Consider the following 16944-nt stretch of genomic DNA (forward strand, 5'->3'; position numbering starts at 1 on the left):
CCTCATGTTTTCTGAAGGAATTTTCTTGATGGATTTCTTAGAAAAAAATATAGAGAAGTTGTTATTCTCTTAAATACTTATGTAATAAAAAGTTTTGGAATACTTTTTACCATTAAATATTTCTTACTATAACATATTCCAGAAACAAAAGTATTTAAGCTAAATTTATATTACAAATTTTCAGTGTGCTGGGTTTTTAAAAACTGAGGGCTTTCCAGTTGTTTTTTCATGAATATGTTGGTCTGCAGATCATCTGTTCTTGATGTTACAAAAGTTTTTCTTGTGGGTTGCACTTACTACAGATGTATTTTCTAAAGTGGAGATGCCCACCCATTATTGCTTGGCTCTGCTGGAGCTGAATGGTATTGGGTTTAGCACAACAGCCTACGAAACCCAGAAGCAGATCATGCAAGCTAAACTGAGTGAAATTGAGACCAAGGCATATCAGCTGGCAGGCCACAGCTTTTCCTTGACCAACCCTGATGACATTGCAGAGGTGTGTAAGGGCTAGGGTGGGAGGGGGAGAACTTTCTCAGAAATTAGCTTCAAGAGGCTTAAAGTTAAGAAAAAAAATTCTTGGGCAGACTGCTGATGAAGAGAAGATAAAACACAAATTGAACTTTGCTTAGAGATAACTCCTCTTTATTCTTACTATGATCTTGCTGCCTGCCAGGTTCTGTGAGTCTCCCACTTGTTACTGATCATTCTGATTTCTGCTAACTTAAGCAGAAATAAAGAATGTAGAAGTGGAAATAAGCATGTTGTGAATAAAAATGAAGTGGAAATAAGCATCTAGTTTGTATAGGACCTTGGCTTCTCATGGTGGAAGTTAAATGTCTTTTGGAATATTTTGAATGAATGGTGTGGGACTAGAGAGGCTTTTTTGCAATACGAGATGTGATGTGTTATGTAGTCTTCAGAACAGTTGTGCTCAGTAAGTTGTGTTTTGACCCTTGTCCCTCTATAGACATGAAAAAATAGGAGGGACTGATTGAGAAGTTTTGAATCAATTACTGTCTGTTCTTTTAGAACCTGTATTGTACTGGTTTTTGTTTTTAAAGCCTAGGAAACAGACTTCTATGTAAATCAGCAGTACTTTTATTCCTGAAGACCTTTGCTATATATTGTTTAATGTATGTTATGTGGAGTCAGAGGAATAGATTATAATTGCTATGCATGCTTTTTTCCTATTTATTTCTTTCCTATATACTGATTTCTTGCTGAGGGTCTATACTTTCTATGGAAACAGTAAAAATTTGCAAGCAGCTGTCAGTAATTCTACAGAAATACTCCTCTGTTGCAAATACAGAAGTTTTGCTTGGTAACAGTAGTCTCAGAACTTAAGAAAAAATGCTTGGCACTAATTTCACTATGATTCATGGAAAAGGGGAAGGCAAGTTTTTTTCTGAAATGCTGTTATCTGAACAGCAGAAGCTTGCTTCTCATGTGGAAATTTTGTTAGGAATCATGTAAAGTATCTTGTACTGGTTAGTAGAGCGTTACCCTTTTAATTTTGCTTTAGTAGAGCTTTTTTGCTACATAAATCTGCAAGAGAAAAGCTTTTGTTCCCTTTGCCAGCTGTGAAGTGAAACATAATTGTTGCTATAGTGTGTAATGCTACACAGAAACAGAACTGAAAACCAGGAATTCAGTTCTGTCTGCAAGAAAGCATATGCTTAATTTTCCAGTTCTTGGCAATTTGTTAGAAAAACTAATATTCTTATATTAAGAACATACTTTCTATACTAGGTGTATGTGGCCACCTCTTCCCTGTGGCACTTATGTTGCTCTGTAGCCTGCTCCCTACTAGTGCTTTTTCACCAATGTTCTTCCCTTTTGTAATCATCTTAACTCCACATTTTATCACAACTGACAGTCAGCAGTAGCCTCACTTATTCATCGTTGTCATTGTATGATCATTGTATGGAGTTAATTAACTTCTAATCACACCTCTGAATTCAAACTTAGAGTGTTCAGAAAATGAGATTTTAGATTGCATTTTGTAGTTAATTAAAATGTGGAGGAATGACTTTGATAGCAGACGTCTTTAATCAGCTTTTTAATTACCTGAAGCATCTGTACTATCCTTGGTTGAAACAAGCTGTTTAAGTGCTCAATTAGGTTTTTTTTACTCCTGGGAATAGTGTGCAGAAACTGATTTGAAATGCTGGCCTCTTTCAGGTTTTGTTCCTGGAGCTGAAGTTGCCACAAAATGGAGATGTGAAAGTCCAAGGGAACAAGAAAACTCTGGGTTACACAAGAAGAGCAACTACTAAAGGAAGCAGGGTTAGGTTGAGCAAGCAGTTCAGTACAACCAAGGTACAGTAAAGTCTGGTTCTAGTCTGAAAGTTACAGTAAAAATAACTCCCTCTTACTTCACACATCTGCTGCTTGAAAACATTGAAATTAGATATTCTGACTTAAATGAATATAAATTTTAACTTCCCTTTTGCTCCTCCAGTAACCACTGGAAATTTAAACTGGATTCTGCTTTGTTTCTTAACAGAATTAAGTTCTCCTACTCTTCTAAAGCCTGAGTTTAGTGAGGACATGACTATAAATAGCAGGCTTCAGTAAGAATAAGTAAGGCAGAATTTGATTTCCCAAACCACATGTAAGACCAAAATAGCACAATAATTTTGTAAAGCAAATAGTAGAAGAATATTTAAACATCAGTTTGGAAGATACTTAAGTACCATGGTGATTAAATACATTATTTTCTCTATCTGGTACTACCTGTATTGTGCTTTAGAGAGTTTGTCCTCAGAATGGCTGCTCTGATCGTTTTCAGATTTAGTATATCAAAAGCTTGTTTATATATGTGAAGGCTATTGACATGCTTACCAGTTGATAAATACTGTGGAGCTGCATGAATACCAACTGCTGCAGGCTAAGTGGTGTTCTTGCCAGACAAGTGATATTAGCAGATAAATATGTTCCCTGCTTCCAGGACTCATTAATCTTTGTTGTTTTCTTGGTTTCCCCTTGTTCACTGTAGTCAGTGCTTGGAATACAAGTATTGATTTCCAAAACTCAAGTGGCAATGAAGAAGTGAGCGCAGTGGTGGTGGCAGAGCAGAGAGCAAGAAAAAAGAGGATTTCCTTTTTCTGTGATGTGGAGGGATGAGGCTGCAGCTGCCAGCTGCATACAAAAAATTATTTTGAAAAATGTTTGCATGATACTGTCTTTTTAGAGTCTTGTTAGTCCCTTCATATTTCTGATATAACTGAAAGGATTTGATTGCTAGTGATCAGCTTTGTCTTTTCAAGCACTGTGGTCAAGAGCTTAATTTTATGTGTTCCTAGTGTACAAATAGGAGAGAGCAGGGAGAAAAGTAATTCAAGAAGATGGTGAAGAAGCATTAACGCTGGGCAAGAGGAGACAACCTAGGGGACTTATGGCAAGTGATGCTCCATTTGATCATTTCAGGTGATTTACTGGCTGGTGCAGACTTAAGTGTGGTGATGAGAATGCAAAAGTACAAAGAGAAGTGATTGCCTTCTCCTGTGTAACAAAACTGCAGCTGTGTCTCATGGTGCTTTGATTGCCCAGGTGTAGGAGGTATAAGTGGAGGTGATAGCCATTTAATTTTGAGGTAGTGACACTGGAAGTCCACTGGGTGAAGGGGTCGCTTTTTTTCTGCAGAACTGCAAAAACCTTATAAATGCAGCTTTAAAGGCAGTTAATTATAATTGTGTCCTTTTCTCTCCACAAGGATGTTTTGGAGAAATTAAAGACACTTCACCCATTGCCAGGGCTGATACTGGAATGGAGGAGGATTAACAATGCCATTACTAAAGTGGTATTTCCACTACAGAGGGAAAAGCGATTGAATTCTGCACTAGGGATGGAAAGGATATATCCAGTGTCACAGACTCATACAGCTACAGGTAAAGAAATCACGCAAAATCCTCACTTCTTCCTGTTTTTTTTCTTTTGTGTGTGAGGGCAGCTTTTCAATGGAAAAAGATAGGAAATCAAGTCTGCTCTCCTTCAAACAAATGAAAATAATGAAATTTTTCACATGAATCTGCCCTAAAAGTCTAGATATGTTAAAATAGCTTTTGTGTTCACCAAGCAGTGTTACTCATTTCTTGCACATATTAGCATGTAAATTTCTGACTTCAGAACAGGTTCTGGGTTTGGGAGTTCTTATTAGTGATACAGAAATGCTTCAGGGAAACTATCTGAAGCTCATTAAACCCAAATTATTTTTCCTTCATTTTTCTCACAGAAAACTGTCAGACTGGTTCTGTTCTGTCCATTTCCACCTCCTATCACCTTTGGTTTTTGTTTTTGTTTTTTTTTTGGAGATGCAGTTAACTAGCTGTGTTAACCTGGAAAATCTCCTTTTTGAGCCTTAGTTCTGCCTTGTCTACCTTCTCAGGTCGAATAACCTTCACGGAGCCAAATATCCAGAATGTGCCAAGAGATTTTGAGATTGAAATGCCAACTGTTATTGAAGAAAGCCCACCCGCCCAAGCCCATAGAAACTTTCATTTTCATGCTGTTTCAGGAGACAGGTAGGAGGATCTTGGCAAAGCTTCTGCCTACTGTTCTGATGTCAATGTGGTCAAGTTGTCAAACTTTTCTTATATGACTTCACTTGTGGCTGCTGTCACATCAGTGTAACTTATTATTCAGTGTTTCTCTTACAGCTTTAGAGGAATAAATACCTAAAAATCAGTGGCACATGAAAGACCTAGTAATTGTAACAGTATGTGGTTCCATGTAGCCACTTGCTTTTTGAAAATCTTTATGAAACCATTCAGTGAGATTAGTGTTATGCTCCCAACTGTTGCTTGACAGCCAGAGTGTGAAAAGTAACTAAACTGAGGTTAGGATTTGATTTGACTTTCTAAGAGCAGCTCTGAAAGAAGATAGGATATTCCTGGGAATCCATCACAGATCTTGGGCGTTGGATCTTACCTGGTTTTAGAGTGGAACTATCCAATTTTTTGACTGAACCCTGAATGACTAGAAAGATTTATCCCTGAATCTTTTCAGTCAGTAAGTCCGTTGAGGTATACACGTGGTCTCTGTCCAGTTCCCTCGTGGTCAAATGTAGATTTGGATTGTCTGGAAGAGTGGAACAGAGGCTACTGGCTCACTTGTTTTCATGGATTCTTAGTGGCAAAAAAAATGTTGCATCTTTTAATGTTTTTGAAATTGGTGAACAGTCTTTTCTTATCTCCACAGATGTAGAAGGCATTCCAGTATTTTGCCTCATAGCCTAAAGATTCAGGGTGAAAACAGACCTGAAGAAAGAGGAATACCTTTTTTTGTTAGCATGAGGCATGCTTTTGTTCCCTTCCCAGGTAATGCTCAAATCTTGCTCTGTGCCAGCTTGTTGTTAAGAATATAGTTAACAAGAAAAACAGCCCACTGGGGAAAGTCATGTAGTAGTTAGCATGTCCTCAAAATTACTCACAAGACTGTAAATGAGAGCATTTCAGCTATAGAAAGTTAGAAAGTGTTCAAATGTTATAACTCAGATGTTCACACCTTCATTTCCTCTTTAAAAATGCTTTTTTCTTTTTTTTTAGTGAGATCTAAAAAAGCCGCTTGTAGATCTAAAGATCTTAAAGATCTAAGATCTAAAGATCTTAAGCAGCTTGTAATGTACAAATCATGCTCTATCTAGTGTTCTTTCTGATCAGATGTCAGTTCTCAAGTTCTCATGTTGCCTGCCCTAGCCTGGTATAAGTCTGCTGATCTGATCACTGTGCTGATCATTCCTATCAGATGCTAGACTTCTCCACAGGCACTTGGACAGATACTTGTCTGTGTGTATTTGATATATTTCAGATGGGGAGGGGATGGGTGGAAAACAGGTGGCCCTGAGCACTGGGGAAACAGGCAAAATTTTGTCTGATAGAAATGGGTTTGGAAAACTTTCAGAGCATAAGGTGTGAGGACATCTTTACTCCTTCTTTCTGGAATGTTGGTAGAGATGTTGTTGGAGTAATTTGTGAAGTAATGATTTCTGCTAACTCATTGACTTCAGGTGGGTTAATCTTGGCTGCTGATTACTGTCAGCTTGAACTGAGGATCCTTGCTCATTTGGCTGGTGATTGTCGACTCATTCAAGCCTTGAATGGTGGTACTGATGTCTTCAAGAGCATTGCAGCAGAATGGAAAATGATTGATCCTGAAGAAGTTGGAGACAGAACCAGGCAACAAGCTAAACAGGTAATTTTTAGGAAATAAAATTATCAGCAGCTTTCCTGAAGAGGAAGGTCCTGAAACTTCAGGGTTTCACAGTAGATTGGTGTTATGTTTGGGTTCAACCATGATTGTTCAGAAGTTACTTTGTTTGGGGGATGAGGGTAGAGAAAAAGCAGCATGAATAGCTCAAACTTGGAGGTAGTCTCTTCTTGAATGCTTGCCCTTGTGCCTATACACTTGTCTTCCAGTGAATCACATTTTGGTTTGGCTCTGCTCTCTCTATGTGGCTCACCATATGGTTGTGATTCTCCATATTGTCCTCTGGCAGATTTGCTATGGAATCATCTATGGAATAGGAGCAAAATCATTAGGCGAGCAGATGGGGATTGATGAAAATGAAGCTGCCAATTACATTGAATCCTTCAAATCAAGATACACAGGTTTGGATATGGCTGTTTGGGAGCTGTGTAGTGGTTGCTGTTGGTTTTAATCCTTTCTCTCCATGTCTCTTCAAATCCTTAATTTCCCTCAGCCCTCTACTACTTCTATCTCTTTTGAAAACATTTTGAAAAAGTCCAGCGCATGTACACAGCAGTTTGGTACTTTGTGATGTTTTACTTTACACTCTGGTTTTATTAATCTTATAAGTAACTTCCTTGCTTGTTCCCTCTCACTACAGTTGCAGACATATGCAGTGTAGCTTATACTGTAACTTCCTATGAATTTCCACTTACATGAACTGCCAGACTGACATGCCAAATTACATCCATAATGAAATGACTAATGCTGTCAGTCTTAATCCTGAATAGCTTCTTTTATGTCTTATATTTTGTAAACCTTGGAATGAAAGTGTCTGAAATTCAGTTCTTCAACTTTAGTGCAGTTGTTCCCTGAACTTATAGTGAAAGGGACTTTTCCCTGTCTCACTTTTCTTTGACCTAAGTTTCTTTTTAACACTCTTGGTGGGTGCACTCATTCCCTTGCAAAGTGCAAGTGGGCGAGCTTGTTTCATCCTTGAATCTGAAGTGACGCAATCTGAAGTCTGTCTGAGTCATCAAGGGCTCTGACTTCTGCTTTCAACTTACTCCCTTCTTAGCAGATGCCTTTCCACTGCTGGTCCAGGTCCTGACCTTTCCTTTATCATCACACACGTATGATCTCCTGTGCCTGGGTGCTGTGCAGAATGGACTTCTGCCTCCTTGTGCACGGCCAGATACCCTCACACTGTGCACTCTCTTCCAACTCAGAAGTCTTTAATAAATTTCCCAGCAGAGCTGCGAATAAGCTGAATGAGTGATCATGTGCTATTGTCCACTGACAGGGCCTGGGAAATGTAAAGAATTACCTTTGTTCTACTTGGGTGTCCCAGACTAGTAACAGTGACCCTAGTGAGAAGTCAGCATGGAGCATCAACTGTATTAGGGAAAAGTTTCTTTCCTTTCACAGGAGTTCAGAAATTCTTGAGGGAAGCAGTGAGGAGCTGCAGAAAAGATGGATTTGTGCAGACCATCCTGGGAAGACGGAGATACCTGCCAGCTATCAAAGATCCAAACCCCTACAGTAAAGCACATGTATGTTGAATGCAGTACCTTATTTTTTAAAGCAATACCCATGGTTTTATGGGTTCTGTGAGCCATCTCAGTCATTACCTTTCACTTCTCATGTAGTTCATTGTTCCCTCAGTTTTTATCTGAATAATGGAGCTTTTGTCATGGTCTACTTGACGTAAGTCTTCTGTGACTGGGTGTAGAGCTGTCATCGTTGTGCTAACCTCACTTCAGAACTCCCACATTGGAAATGGAGTGAGTAATTTATCAAAATAAGTGGACATGATTTTAAAAAGCCTCCACACAATGATGTACATTAACTCTTCAAGCTGAGTTGCTCCCACTCAGCTGTCTTTCTATGTTACATGCTGTCAGCACTTGAACAAGAATGGGCATTTAAGACCTATATTTTTGGGTATTTGTTCCTTATATCTGCTCAAAGAAAAAATTGCTCATATTTGTTAGATAAATATTTTCTTAATATATGCCTTTGCACTGGCATTATTTTTTTTTCAAGGTCATTTTGGACACATCTGTCATAGGCTCTACTTCAGTAAGAGTGTATTGACTTCTTGGCGATATGCTGGTGCATTTCTGTGGGGAAGAAGTATTACACTTCTCGCTAGGAAACTGAATCAGGTTGTATGGAATTAAAGTCTAGAGTGGAAGAGGGAGGAGGCAGGGGAGTTTGTACTCCAAGTAGTTGAAAGGGAAACCAGGAGACTTAAAAAAAACTTTTGAGATTTGACTGTGTAATCTGAAATATACTTCAACATGAAGCTTTGTAGTTGCACCTTCTGTTCAACATTGATTTTTTTCTTTAAAATCATATTGAAGACCACTTAATGAATTATCTTCTCTTTCTTTGCAGCTTCCTATAATGTTTTGCACATTTTTCGGCTTTAAAAGAGAAAGAAGAACCTTTGAATACAGTTTTCTTGTCTGAGGAAGAGATTAGTAGAGGGGTTGCTTGTGTGGAAAAAAGTAATTGTGTTATAGTGTGGTTTGGTGTAGTTTTGCATAGCTGTGATGCTCTTGCAGTCAGAGTTCAGTGCAGTAAACAGATTATTAGTCCATGAAGTCCACCTTCTTGCCTTTGGTTATCCATTCCTGATGGTTTTGAAGATTATTAGCAGAATGGCACTTGCGTTAACTGTGAGATTTTTCTGCTCCTCATGAAGCTGTTACTATGTGTATACTCTCTTGTGGCTCATGCGTCTTGAAGGTTGATATTAATTAATGTGTGGAACTTCTGTTTTTCTCAGTCACTTGGAGAAATTTTGAAGCTAATCTAATGTCTCATTCAGGCAGTTGTAACAAACTTTAAGTTTTACCAGGCCTGTATTTGGCCATCTATTTATTTCTAACCAAGGACAGGTGCTGGATTTGATTTTTTTTTTTTTTTTAAATATATTTTGGGAAATGGTCTCCCCTTTTAGGCAGAGCGACAGGCTGTGAATACAACTGTTCAGGGATCTGCTGCAGACATTGTCAAAACAGCCACTGTGAACATCCAGAGACGCTTGGAAGCTCTCTCCTCTGTGATCAAGTCCCATGGGCATCTGGAGAGTTCCTTCCAGAGAGATAAAACTGGTATGTTTGCATTGTCCTTGCACATTAGAGTGAAACTTTCAGGGTTACTAATTAAAAAAAAAGAAAGCTTGCAAAAAAAGTTGGGGCCTTTGGGCTAGGATTGGGAGACATTTAATTTCCTAGCAGCGATAAGTCTCTGTTTAATGGGAATAAAAGTCATAAGGGAAGGGGAGAGGAAATGTCTGCTCAACACACAAACTACAGCAAATGCTTTGATCAGATCAGAAGCTCCACTTGCTTTAAAGCAGATCTTGCTAAGATTGGCAGTGGGAGCTCATATGTGATTTGGTGTGTGATACCACCACATAACTATTCAAAATTAGGAGGGAGAAGCTGAACAGATACTCTAGTTTCAAAGGCAGAGAAAAGAGAGAGTGGAACAACTTCTAGTTTCAAAAATACAATTTTTGCATAGATTTATGTCTGGAACTTGTTGACTGGAATTTAATATATAGAGGCTCCACAAGAATATTATATGAAGTACCTACCAGCATAAATGTCTTCTGGCTGCAGATAGCAAAGCTGTACCTGAGTGCTCATTTCCAGAGGAATGCTATGAAGACTTTTTTTAGCATAATGTAGACAGTGTTTTGTTCATCACTCATACTGTATTTTTGCAAAGACAATTTAATGAACAGTGTGCTGTATGTCTTTGATAGTTATACACTTTGACTTGAAACATGAAGCTGCCTTAATATGAAAAGTCTGATTTGTGGGAATGAGAAGGAAAACTAAATAATTAATTGCTGAGCCTCTAAAAATATGTCATGGAGTCCTATTTTAGGGAGACAATATTCAGAGGTCTGTTATGGGCAGAAGGCATGTGCTTGGCAGAACTTCACACCCCCTCCAGGAGCAGCATCTGCTGACCTTTGAACAGTGTATTTGTAGGTGTGAGTGGTTCCATTTGTGACAGTTTTTCCTCTTCTGACATTAACAGCTGGAGGGAATTATCTTTCAGCAAGTTACAAATGCCTATGCCATCCAAGAAGCATCCTGCCTGTTAGCTAACCTGAGAAATAAATAACTTGTGTCTGAGGTTGTGTTTAATTTTTAAGAAAAGCTTTTACCATGGGGTAGAAGCTGTTGCTTTTATTTTTTACTTTACAAACATATGTTTGTTCTGTTTGGGTGTTTTTTGTCAAACAAGGCCTACTAGGATCCTCATTTTGTCAGCTGCTTACTTGCTTGTTCAAAAACTGATTGTTTTTTCTTTCCTTTTGTCAATCTGGAGTACTAGCTACAGTTGCAGATAACTGCATTTGTGAGGAGGCTTACTGCCTTTTCAAAGTAGCCATTAAAATGAATTTGGAAGAAAAGCAGAACCTTAATTCATTGCCAGAGAGAATGTTTTAAACCAACTTCTGATTAAACTCGACATGATTTTGCTTAAAATTTACTTTTAAAACAGATGGTTCAGGAGATGCAACTGTCTCTTGTTTCTGTTCTGATTCATATCTTTGTAATGTAAGGCTGAAATGTTTATATCTGAAATGCTTTTGAGTAACATTTTTCCCTCAGTAGCTGTACAAATATTGATATAATAATAATGTTTTGTGATTGTATCTGCAGGCATGGCTTTTTTCATTTTCACATTCCTGTTGTTGTTTTCTCAGTGTTAGGAATGTGTGAGAGTTTTTTAATTACAGGAAACATGCCTTTTCCTAATGGCACCTAATGAACTGTGCTCTTCACCTGTGTAGGAACACTGGTGAGGAAGAGAAACAAAAGGATGTTACATCCCATCAATGGAGGTTTCTTTATACTCCAACTCCACGATGAGCTCCTCTATGAGGTTGCAGAGGATGATGTCATCCAGGTAAAGCTGTGCAGTTGCTTTTTCAGCTGTCTACTGAATTTAGTTACTTGTTTCAAACAAGCCTTCCTTCTGCTGGCTCAGTTTCTCTAAGAAGAGACCATGTGGTCTAAGAAGACCACGTTAAACTGGATGAAAAATGGGGTTTATATTCTTGATTCCTTTATTTTCAAGTTTATCTCGGTTCATTCTCCCAGCGTGTGCTTTGCTGCTTGTAACAGCAGTATGTGCAACTTCTCTGCAAGACTTGATGAGTGAAATATCTGAATATTGTTGACAGGTGTAGGGGGAACCTCCTTCTTGTTTAGATGCATTTTCACCTCCATGTTTACACTTGTGTCTTCTGGTGCCTAACTCAGGACATACATTGTTTCAGTTGTAGTTCGTATTTCATGGAGACAAAGGAGGATTCCTTGCTTATGATACTTGTTTCCTCACTCCCCTGCCTACCTGTCTTTCTGGTAGGAATGTTATGGTGCTGGTCAGCAGCATGGTAGCTGTAAGAAGTGTGCAGTGTGCTACCTCTCATGTGCATCTCTGTCTCTGCATGTGCTTTTCCACTGTGCAGATGTTCCTGTACCTGGGCATAGTGGTGTCTTATGTGACAGCTGTTTCAGTTTTATCTGTATGTTGGCAGCTTAGTGTTTACCCAAGTCCTGAGCACAACACAGGGAAGAAGGTTCACAGGGTGTGCTTCTGTAGCTTGAGGATGTGTTGCTTCCACTTCAGTTCTGCACATGCACATCGTGAATGACAGAAGGCCGGTTTCTGAGGGCAAGTAGTAACTCCTAGTCTGAGAGGACATTCAAAAATAGTAACAGGCCTTAGTGTATTACAGAAGGTTTAATATATCTCTTGAACCTCAGCTCAAGCTTCCATTCATTTTGCCAGCTCTACTCAGTCCATCAGCTGCTTCAGCTCCTAATTTTCTTTCTGCAGAAAACTGAAATTCCCTGAGTCTATGCTTTTTACATCTTTATATACTGACTCCAAGTTATCACAGTATCTCTGTAAGAGCTTGGGCCAAGTGGGTTTGCTTATTATTTATTGTATTTTTTCATTGAAAACTTCAACTTCAAGGGAAATTTTTACTAGCTTTTCTAACTGCCTTCAGATACATTTCTGTCCAGAAATTTTCTGGGCAGTCACTTACAACAGTGTACATACACATGGCATGTGTCCTAGAGTCAAGCCTCCCTTATGTGTGCCAGATTTGCTTGTTTTACAAGAATTTCTATCTAGCTAAGAACAACAGGGTACTTTTTACCCCTTAGATTATTTTTTTTAGGGCAGAAATGATTTTTTTTTCTGATAATATTTTCTGCTGTTCTTTCAGATGCAACATTAGAATTGTCCTATGGGGAAAATATTTAGGTTGGAAAGGGTCTCTTAAAGTCTCTCCCTCTTAAGCCCCGCACAAAGTACAACCTGAAATAATAACTCCTTTTGAACTACAGTGTAGAATCATAGAATGTTAGGGGTTGGAAGGTACCTTTAGAGATCATCTAGTTTACACCCTTGCACCAGCAGAATCACCTAGGGCTTATACCTCCTAGTGAAAAAAAGAAGTGAGCTTGACTGTTGTATTGATCAGGCTTTTTTCATCTTGCTGGCACCAAAATTTTATTGTTCTGTAAATCATGTATTTCTCATCTGCAACAGCAACTTTTTTTCAGACAAGTTAGTTTGGTCACATGCTTGATGCCGACTCTAGTTTATTTTTGGCTGCTGAAATGCACAAAAGAAAATTTAAAATATCTTTCAATGTATCTAAGAATTTATGTTACAGTTAGAATATTTTTACATGTAGTTTGTAAGAGAAACAACAATAGTGATCATTCTGTTGCAATGGGGTAATACCTGTTCTTTGTTGTGCTGAAGGTGTGAAATGTTTAGAGCATAGGGGCTTTCTGAGTTTGTGCAGAATGTCAAAGTGAAGGTCAGGAGCTTTCAGAGCTCATCACAGTGCCAAGACTCTGATAATATTGCCAAAGATGATAGGAGGCTTGACCTTCAACCTTGTTGAGCTGGCCCTGGCAAGGAGGAGTCAGGTAGGAACATAAAGCTATAGACTAGATTAGGAATCAAAGGCTCGATGTTTTTAAAATGCTTTCTTGTTCCCAGCATCATTGCATTTGTTTCTAAGATGGGCTGTACTCCTCCAGTTATGTTTTAGCTGACCATTTTCACAGAAAGAGTGGTCAGAGACTGGAATAGGCTGCCCGGGGAGGTGGTTGAGTCACCATCCCTGGATGTGTTTAAGGGCTGTTTAGATGTGGTGTTGGGGGGCTATGGCTTAGGAGAGAACTTTGTTGAGTAGGGATGATGGACTTGACGGTCTTTTCCAACCTGAAAGATTCTGTGATTGAGAACCTTGGAAACAGTGTTGTTTGCTTAATATATGGGAAATTCACAGCCCAAAGCCCCCCAGATCAGGGTGGCTCCAACTCATCCCAAGAGCTCCCAGAAATCTCACACTGGTTTTTGTGTCTCTGCAGCAGCTGCCGTCCCTTGTCCTAGGTGCAGCTGCCTTAATGTGATGTCCCTCACTGTGTGCTGGACCTCTCATCTCTCAGACAATCTCCCTGTGTGTGCTTCACGTTTCTTTCAAATACTGAACTCCAAACTTGATATCAAGGCTTAGGTGGTTTGAATAGAGTGGAAAATGGATCTGTGTATCACAAGCAGCATTTTCTGTGTTCCAGAATTGCGTTTGCTTTCTTTCTCACAATAGCCTTGCTTAAGCCTTGTTCAGTGTATACTCTCTGATAACCCTGTTTTTTTCCTGCCCAGGCAGTTATTTTTCATCCTATTTTTGAACAGTAGATTATTTTTATCCTAGTTCTCTATCCTGCCTCTTTCTACTCTGTACTTGTCTTCGCTGAATTACATCCTATTTCAAAGCATTTTTCTAGGTTATCAAGATAATTTTGAAATGTGGTATGTAAGGGCATAGGGTTTTGGAAGATTAATTTCCCCCCTAGTTCTTAATGCTGTACTCAACTCTTGTGCTCTGTTCTCCTCAAATTTCCTCCTCCATTCCCCAGTAAAAACTGTGGAGGACTTTCCACTGAGGGTACCTGTGAGGGAGTGATAAAAATACACACAAGGGTCAGAAGGCTTGAATAGTTCCTATGTTGACACAGTGGCCTCTAGCTGAGATGAATACTATCATTTTCATTCTGCTGTGGAAATGTTTGTGAAATGGGTGTGGATTGAAAGATTCATTCAAATACATAGAACATGGTGGACTCTGTGTGGGTAGGAAAGAGTCGTTTTATCTAGGCCAAGTATTTACAGTCATGAAAAAAATCCAGTCTCTTACTCAGAGTCAAAAATCTCTTCTGGTCCCTTAAGTGCATACTGAAATGAGTATTGTCTTAGAAATACCTTTGGAGGGCAGCAGATGTTGGAGCTGCCTCAACAAAATAGTAAGGGTGAAGCCAGGCAGTATTTCCAGCACCTGCAGTGAATGTGATTCTGCTTTCCCAGAGGTTTGTAGTCTGGGTTTCACAGAGTGCCTCTTAAGCCAACACAAGGAAAGGGAGCACTGTTCTTTGCCTCTGTTGCATTTGGGTTTGTGTCTTGCTCTCAGCACAGTGAAGTTTGTAGAACAGACTCCACAAAGCACTTAAAATTGCAGAGCTGGGTGACAGAAAGCAGGACTCAAGTCTTTAATGGAAACTAAATCTTACCTCTTTTCTGAGTAGTCTCAAATAGTACTGAACCAGTCACAGCTCTGTACTGCATAAAATGTAACTGGCTTGCACAGTTTCTCCATTTATAAACCCTTATCAGGATTAAAGTGTTTGGTTGTGTTCCTGTCAGTGGTTCGTGCAAATAAACACAGAAGAGGACTTCAGCTATTGACAGAAAAACGGAGCACTGAAGTTACATGTACATCTGATGTGATGTCTTTTCTTGCAGGTTGCTCAGATTGTCAAGCATGAGATGGAAAATGCCATCAAACTCTCAGTAAAACTGAATGTTAAAGTGAAAATCGGACCAAGCTGGGGAGACCTGCAGGAGCTGGAGCTCTGATGTGAAATGCAGCTTTCTCAGGGATGGGAGGCACCATGGACTGGGCAGGGCAAGGGCCTGCAGCCATCCTGCATCTGGTGCAATCCTCCTGTTTTGTGTTTCTACAGGCACTGTTACAAGCTGCCTTCTGAAAGGTGTGGTGGAAGCTGGTATGAATTTACTGAGACAAATTCTTCACAGGTTGGACACTTCACAGAACTGTGAAATGATGAATTGCTAAAAGCACATAATTTAAATGAATTCTGTTAAAATATGCTTGATCTTGTAATTTAAAACAAAACCCCAAAGCCTAATGAATTTCTTGCATATGAAGATGGATTATTTTATTAAAGCAAAGCACAGAGATAATATGGTGATTCTTGTGTGTAATTGTGTCTAGGATGAAAAAATATATATAAAAATTATAATGTTTGTACTTAATGTTGAATTTTATAGGCCTCTGCTAGGATTATTCTCTATTGAGTTCTTCTGATGATATTCTAGTGCTGAAACTGCTTTACAACTGGCTGGATTTCTCAGTGGGTGCAACTGGTGTTTTGTTGGCCTCCAACTTTTAGGAAAGTATTTTGGTGACTGTTGGGATTCATCCTACTGCTATCTTGCATACTGTCCTTGAGAGGGATATTGTGTTGACATTGTAGTTAACACAAAACCCCCAGCAAAAACGTTCCTTTTAAAAGAATGAAGCTCACCTTATAGGTAAAAAATTTAACAGCAATTTGTATTTTTGTAAAGAAACAAAATATCTCAGTCTGGCCAGCTGAAGACAGTCTTGCTGGTGCTTGAGGTCAGGTGTGTTAGAGGTGTCACTGGATGGTGGTGGGTGACCTGTGGCTCTTCATTCAGAGACCTGTCCCCTAGGCAGGTCTTAAGCCCTGACTGGTGGTAGCGTTGCTGAAGGTGGCTTAGATTTGCCTGCACTCTGGCTCAGTGTCTGACTCTAATCAGGCAGGGATTTGGGGGGAGTTAGCTCTTTTCATGGTGTTACTGAGACTGACTCAAGTCAACTGCCAGGACTGGATGCTTCAACAGAGGTCAAGGAAGGAGCTCACAGGGCATTATCTGCCACTGTTGGGCACTGCTCTCCTCTCTTAATTCCCTCTGGTCTGGCTAAACCTCATATCACATGGTTTCATTTCCCTTTGATATGGTTCTGATGGTTATACAAGTTCAGCTGTTTTTCGTAACTTCACAGAATCACAGAATTATCAGTGTTAGAAGGCACATCTAGAGAACATTTAGTCCAACTCTCCCACTAGAGCAGGATCTCTTAGAGCTGATTACACTGGACTGCACCCAGGTGGGGTTTGAATATCTCCAGAGAAGGGGACTCCTTGGGCAGCCTGTGCCTTGTCACACTCATAGCAAATAATTTTTTTCTTATGTTTAAATGAAAATTCCTATGTTCTAGCTTATGCCCATTGCCTCTCTTCCTGTCACTGGGAACTACTGAGAAGAGTCTGGCTCCATCTTCCTTGCACCCACCCTTTAGATACTTGTAGACATTAACAAGGTCTCCCCTCAGACTTCTCTTCTCCAGGCTAAAGAGTCCTAGCTCTCTCAGCCTCTGGTCATAAGAGAGATGCTCCAATCCCCAGTCACCTTTGTTGCCCTCAGCTGGACTCTCTCCAGTAGTCCCCTGTCTCTCTTGAACTGGGGAGCCCAGAACTGGATGCAGCATTCCAGCTGTGGCCTCACCAGGGCAGAGCAGGATGAGAGGGGATGAATGACCTCCCCCAGCCCACTGGCCACACTCTTCTTTATGCAACCCAGGATTCT

At 39.6% G+C, this 16944-nt stretch overlaps 1 protein-coding gene across 1 annotated transcript in view; it reads left to right on the forward strand.

Annotated features, from left to right (window-relative positions):
* POLQ (DNA polymerase theta) overlaps positions 1 to 15165 on the forward strand; it is a 47783-nt gene extending 32618 nt beyond the window's left edge. The window contains exons 20-30 of the mRNA XM_030450178.1: positions 303 to 496; positions 2182 to 2319; positions 3716 to 3890; positions 4388 to 4523; positions 5200 to 5318; positions 6008 to 6192; positions 6497 to 6608; positions 7615 to 7739; positions 9155 to 9308; positions 11012 to 11127; positions 15052 to 15165. Of these exons, the coding sequence (XP_030306038.1) occupies positions 303 to 496; positions 2182 to 2319; positions 3716 to 3890; positions 4388 to 4523; positions 5200 to 5318; positions 6008 to 6192; positions 6497 to 6608; positions 7615 to 7739; positions 9155 to 9308; positions 11012 to 11127; positions 15052 to 15165 (1568 nt within the window). The remainder of the gene's footprint in view (positions 1 to 302; positions 497 to 2181; positions 2320 to 3715; positions 3891 to 4387; positions 4524 to 5199; positions 5319 to 6007; positions 6193 to 6496; positions 6609 to 7614; positions 7740 to 9154; positions 9309 to 11011; positions 11128 to 15051) is intronic.
* Positions 15166 to 16944: the final 1779 nt, after the last annotated feature.

The sequence above is a fragment of the Calypte anna genome, chromosome 1 (assembly GCF_003957555.1).
Source record: "Calypte anna isolate BGI_N300 chromosome 1, bCalAnn1_v1.p, whole genome shotgun sequence".
NCBI classification, from domain to species: domain Eukaryota; kingdom Metazoa; phylum Chordata; class Aves; order Apodiformes; family Trochilidae; genus Calypte; species Calypte anna.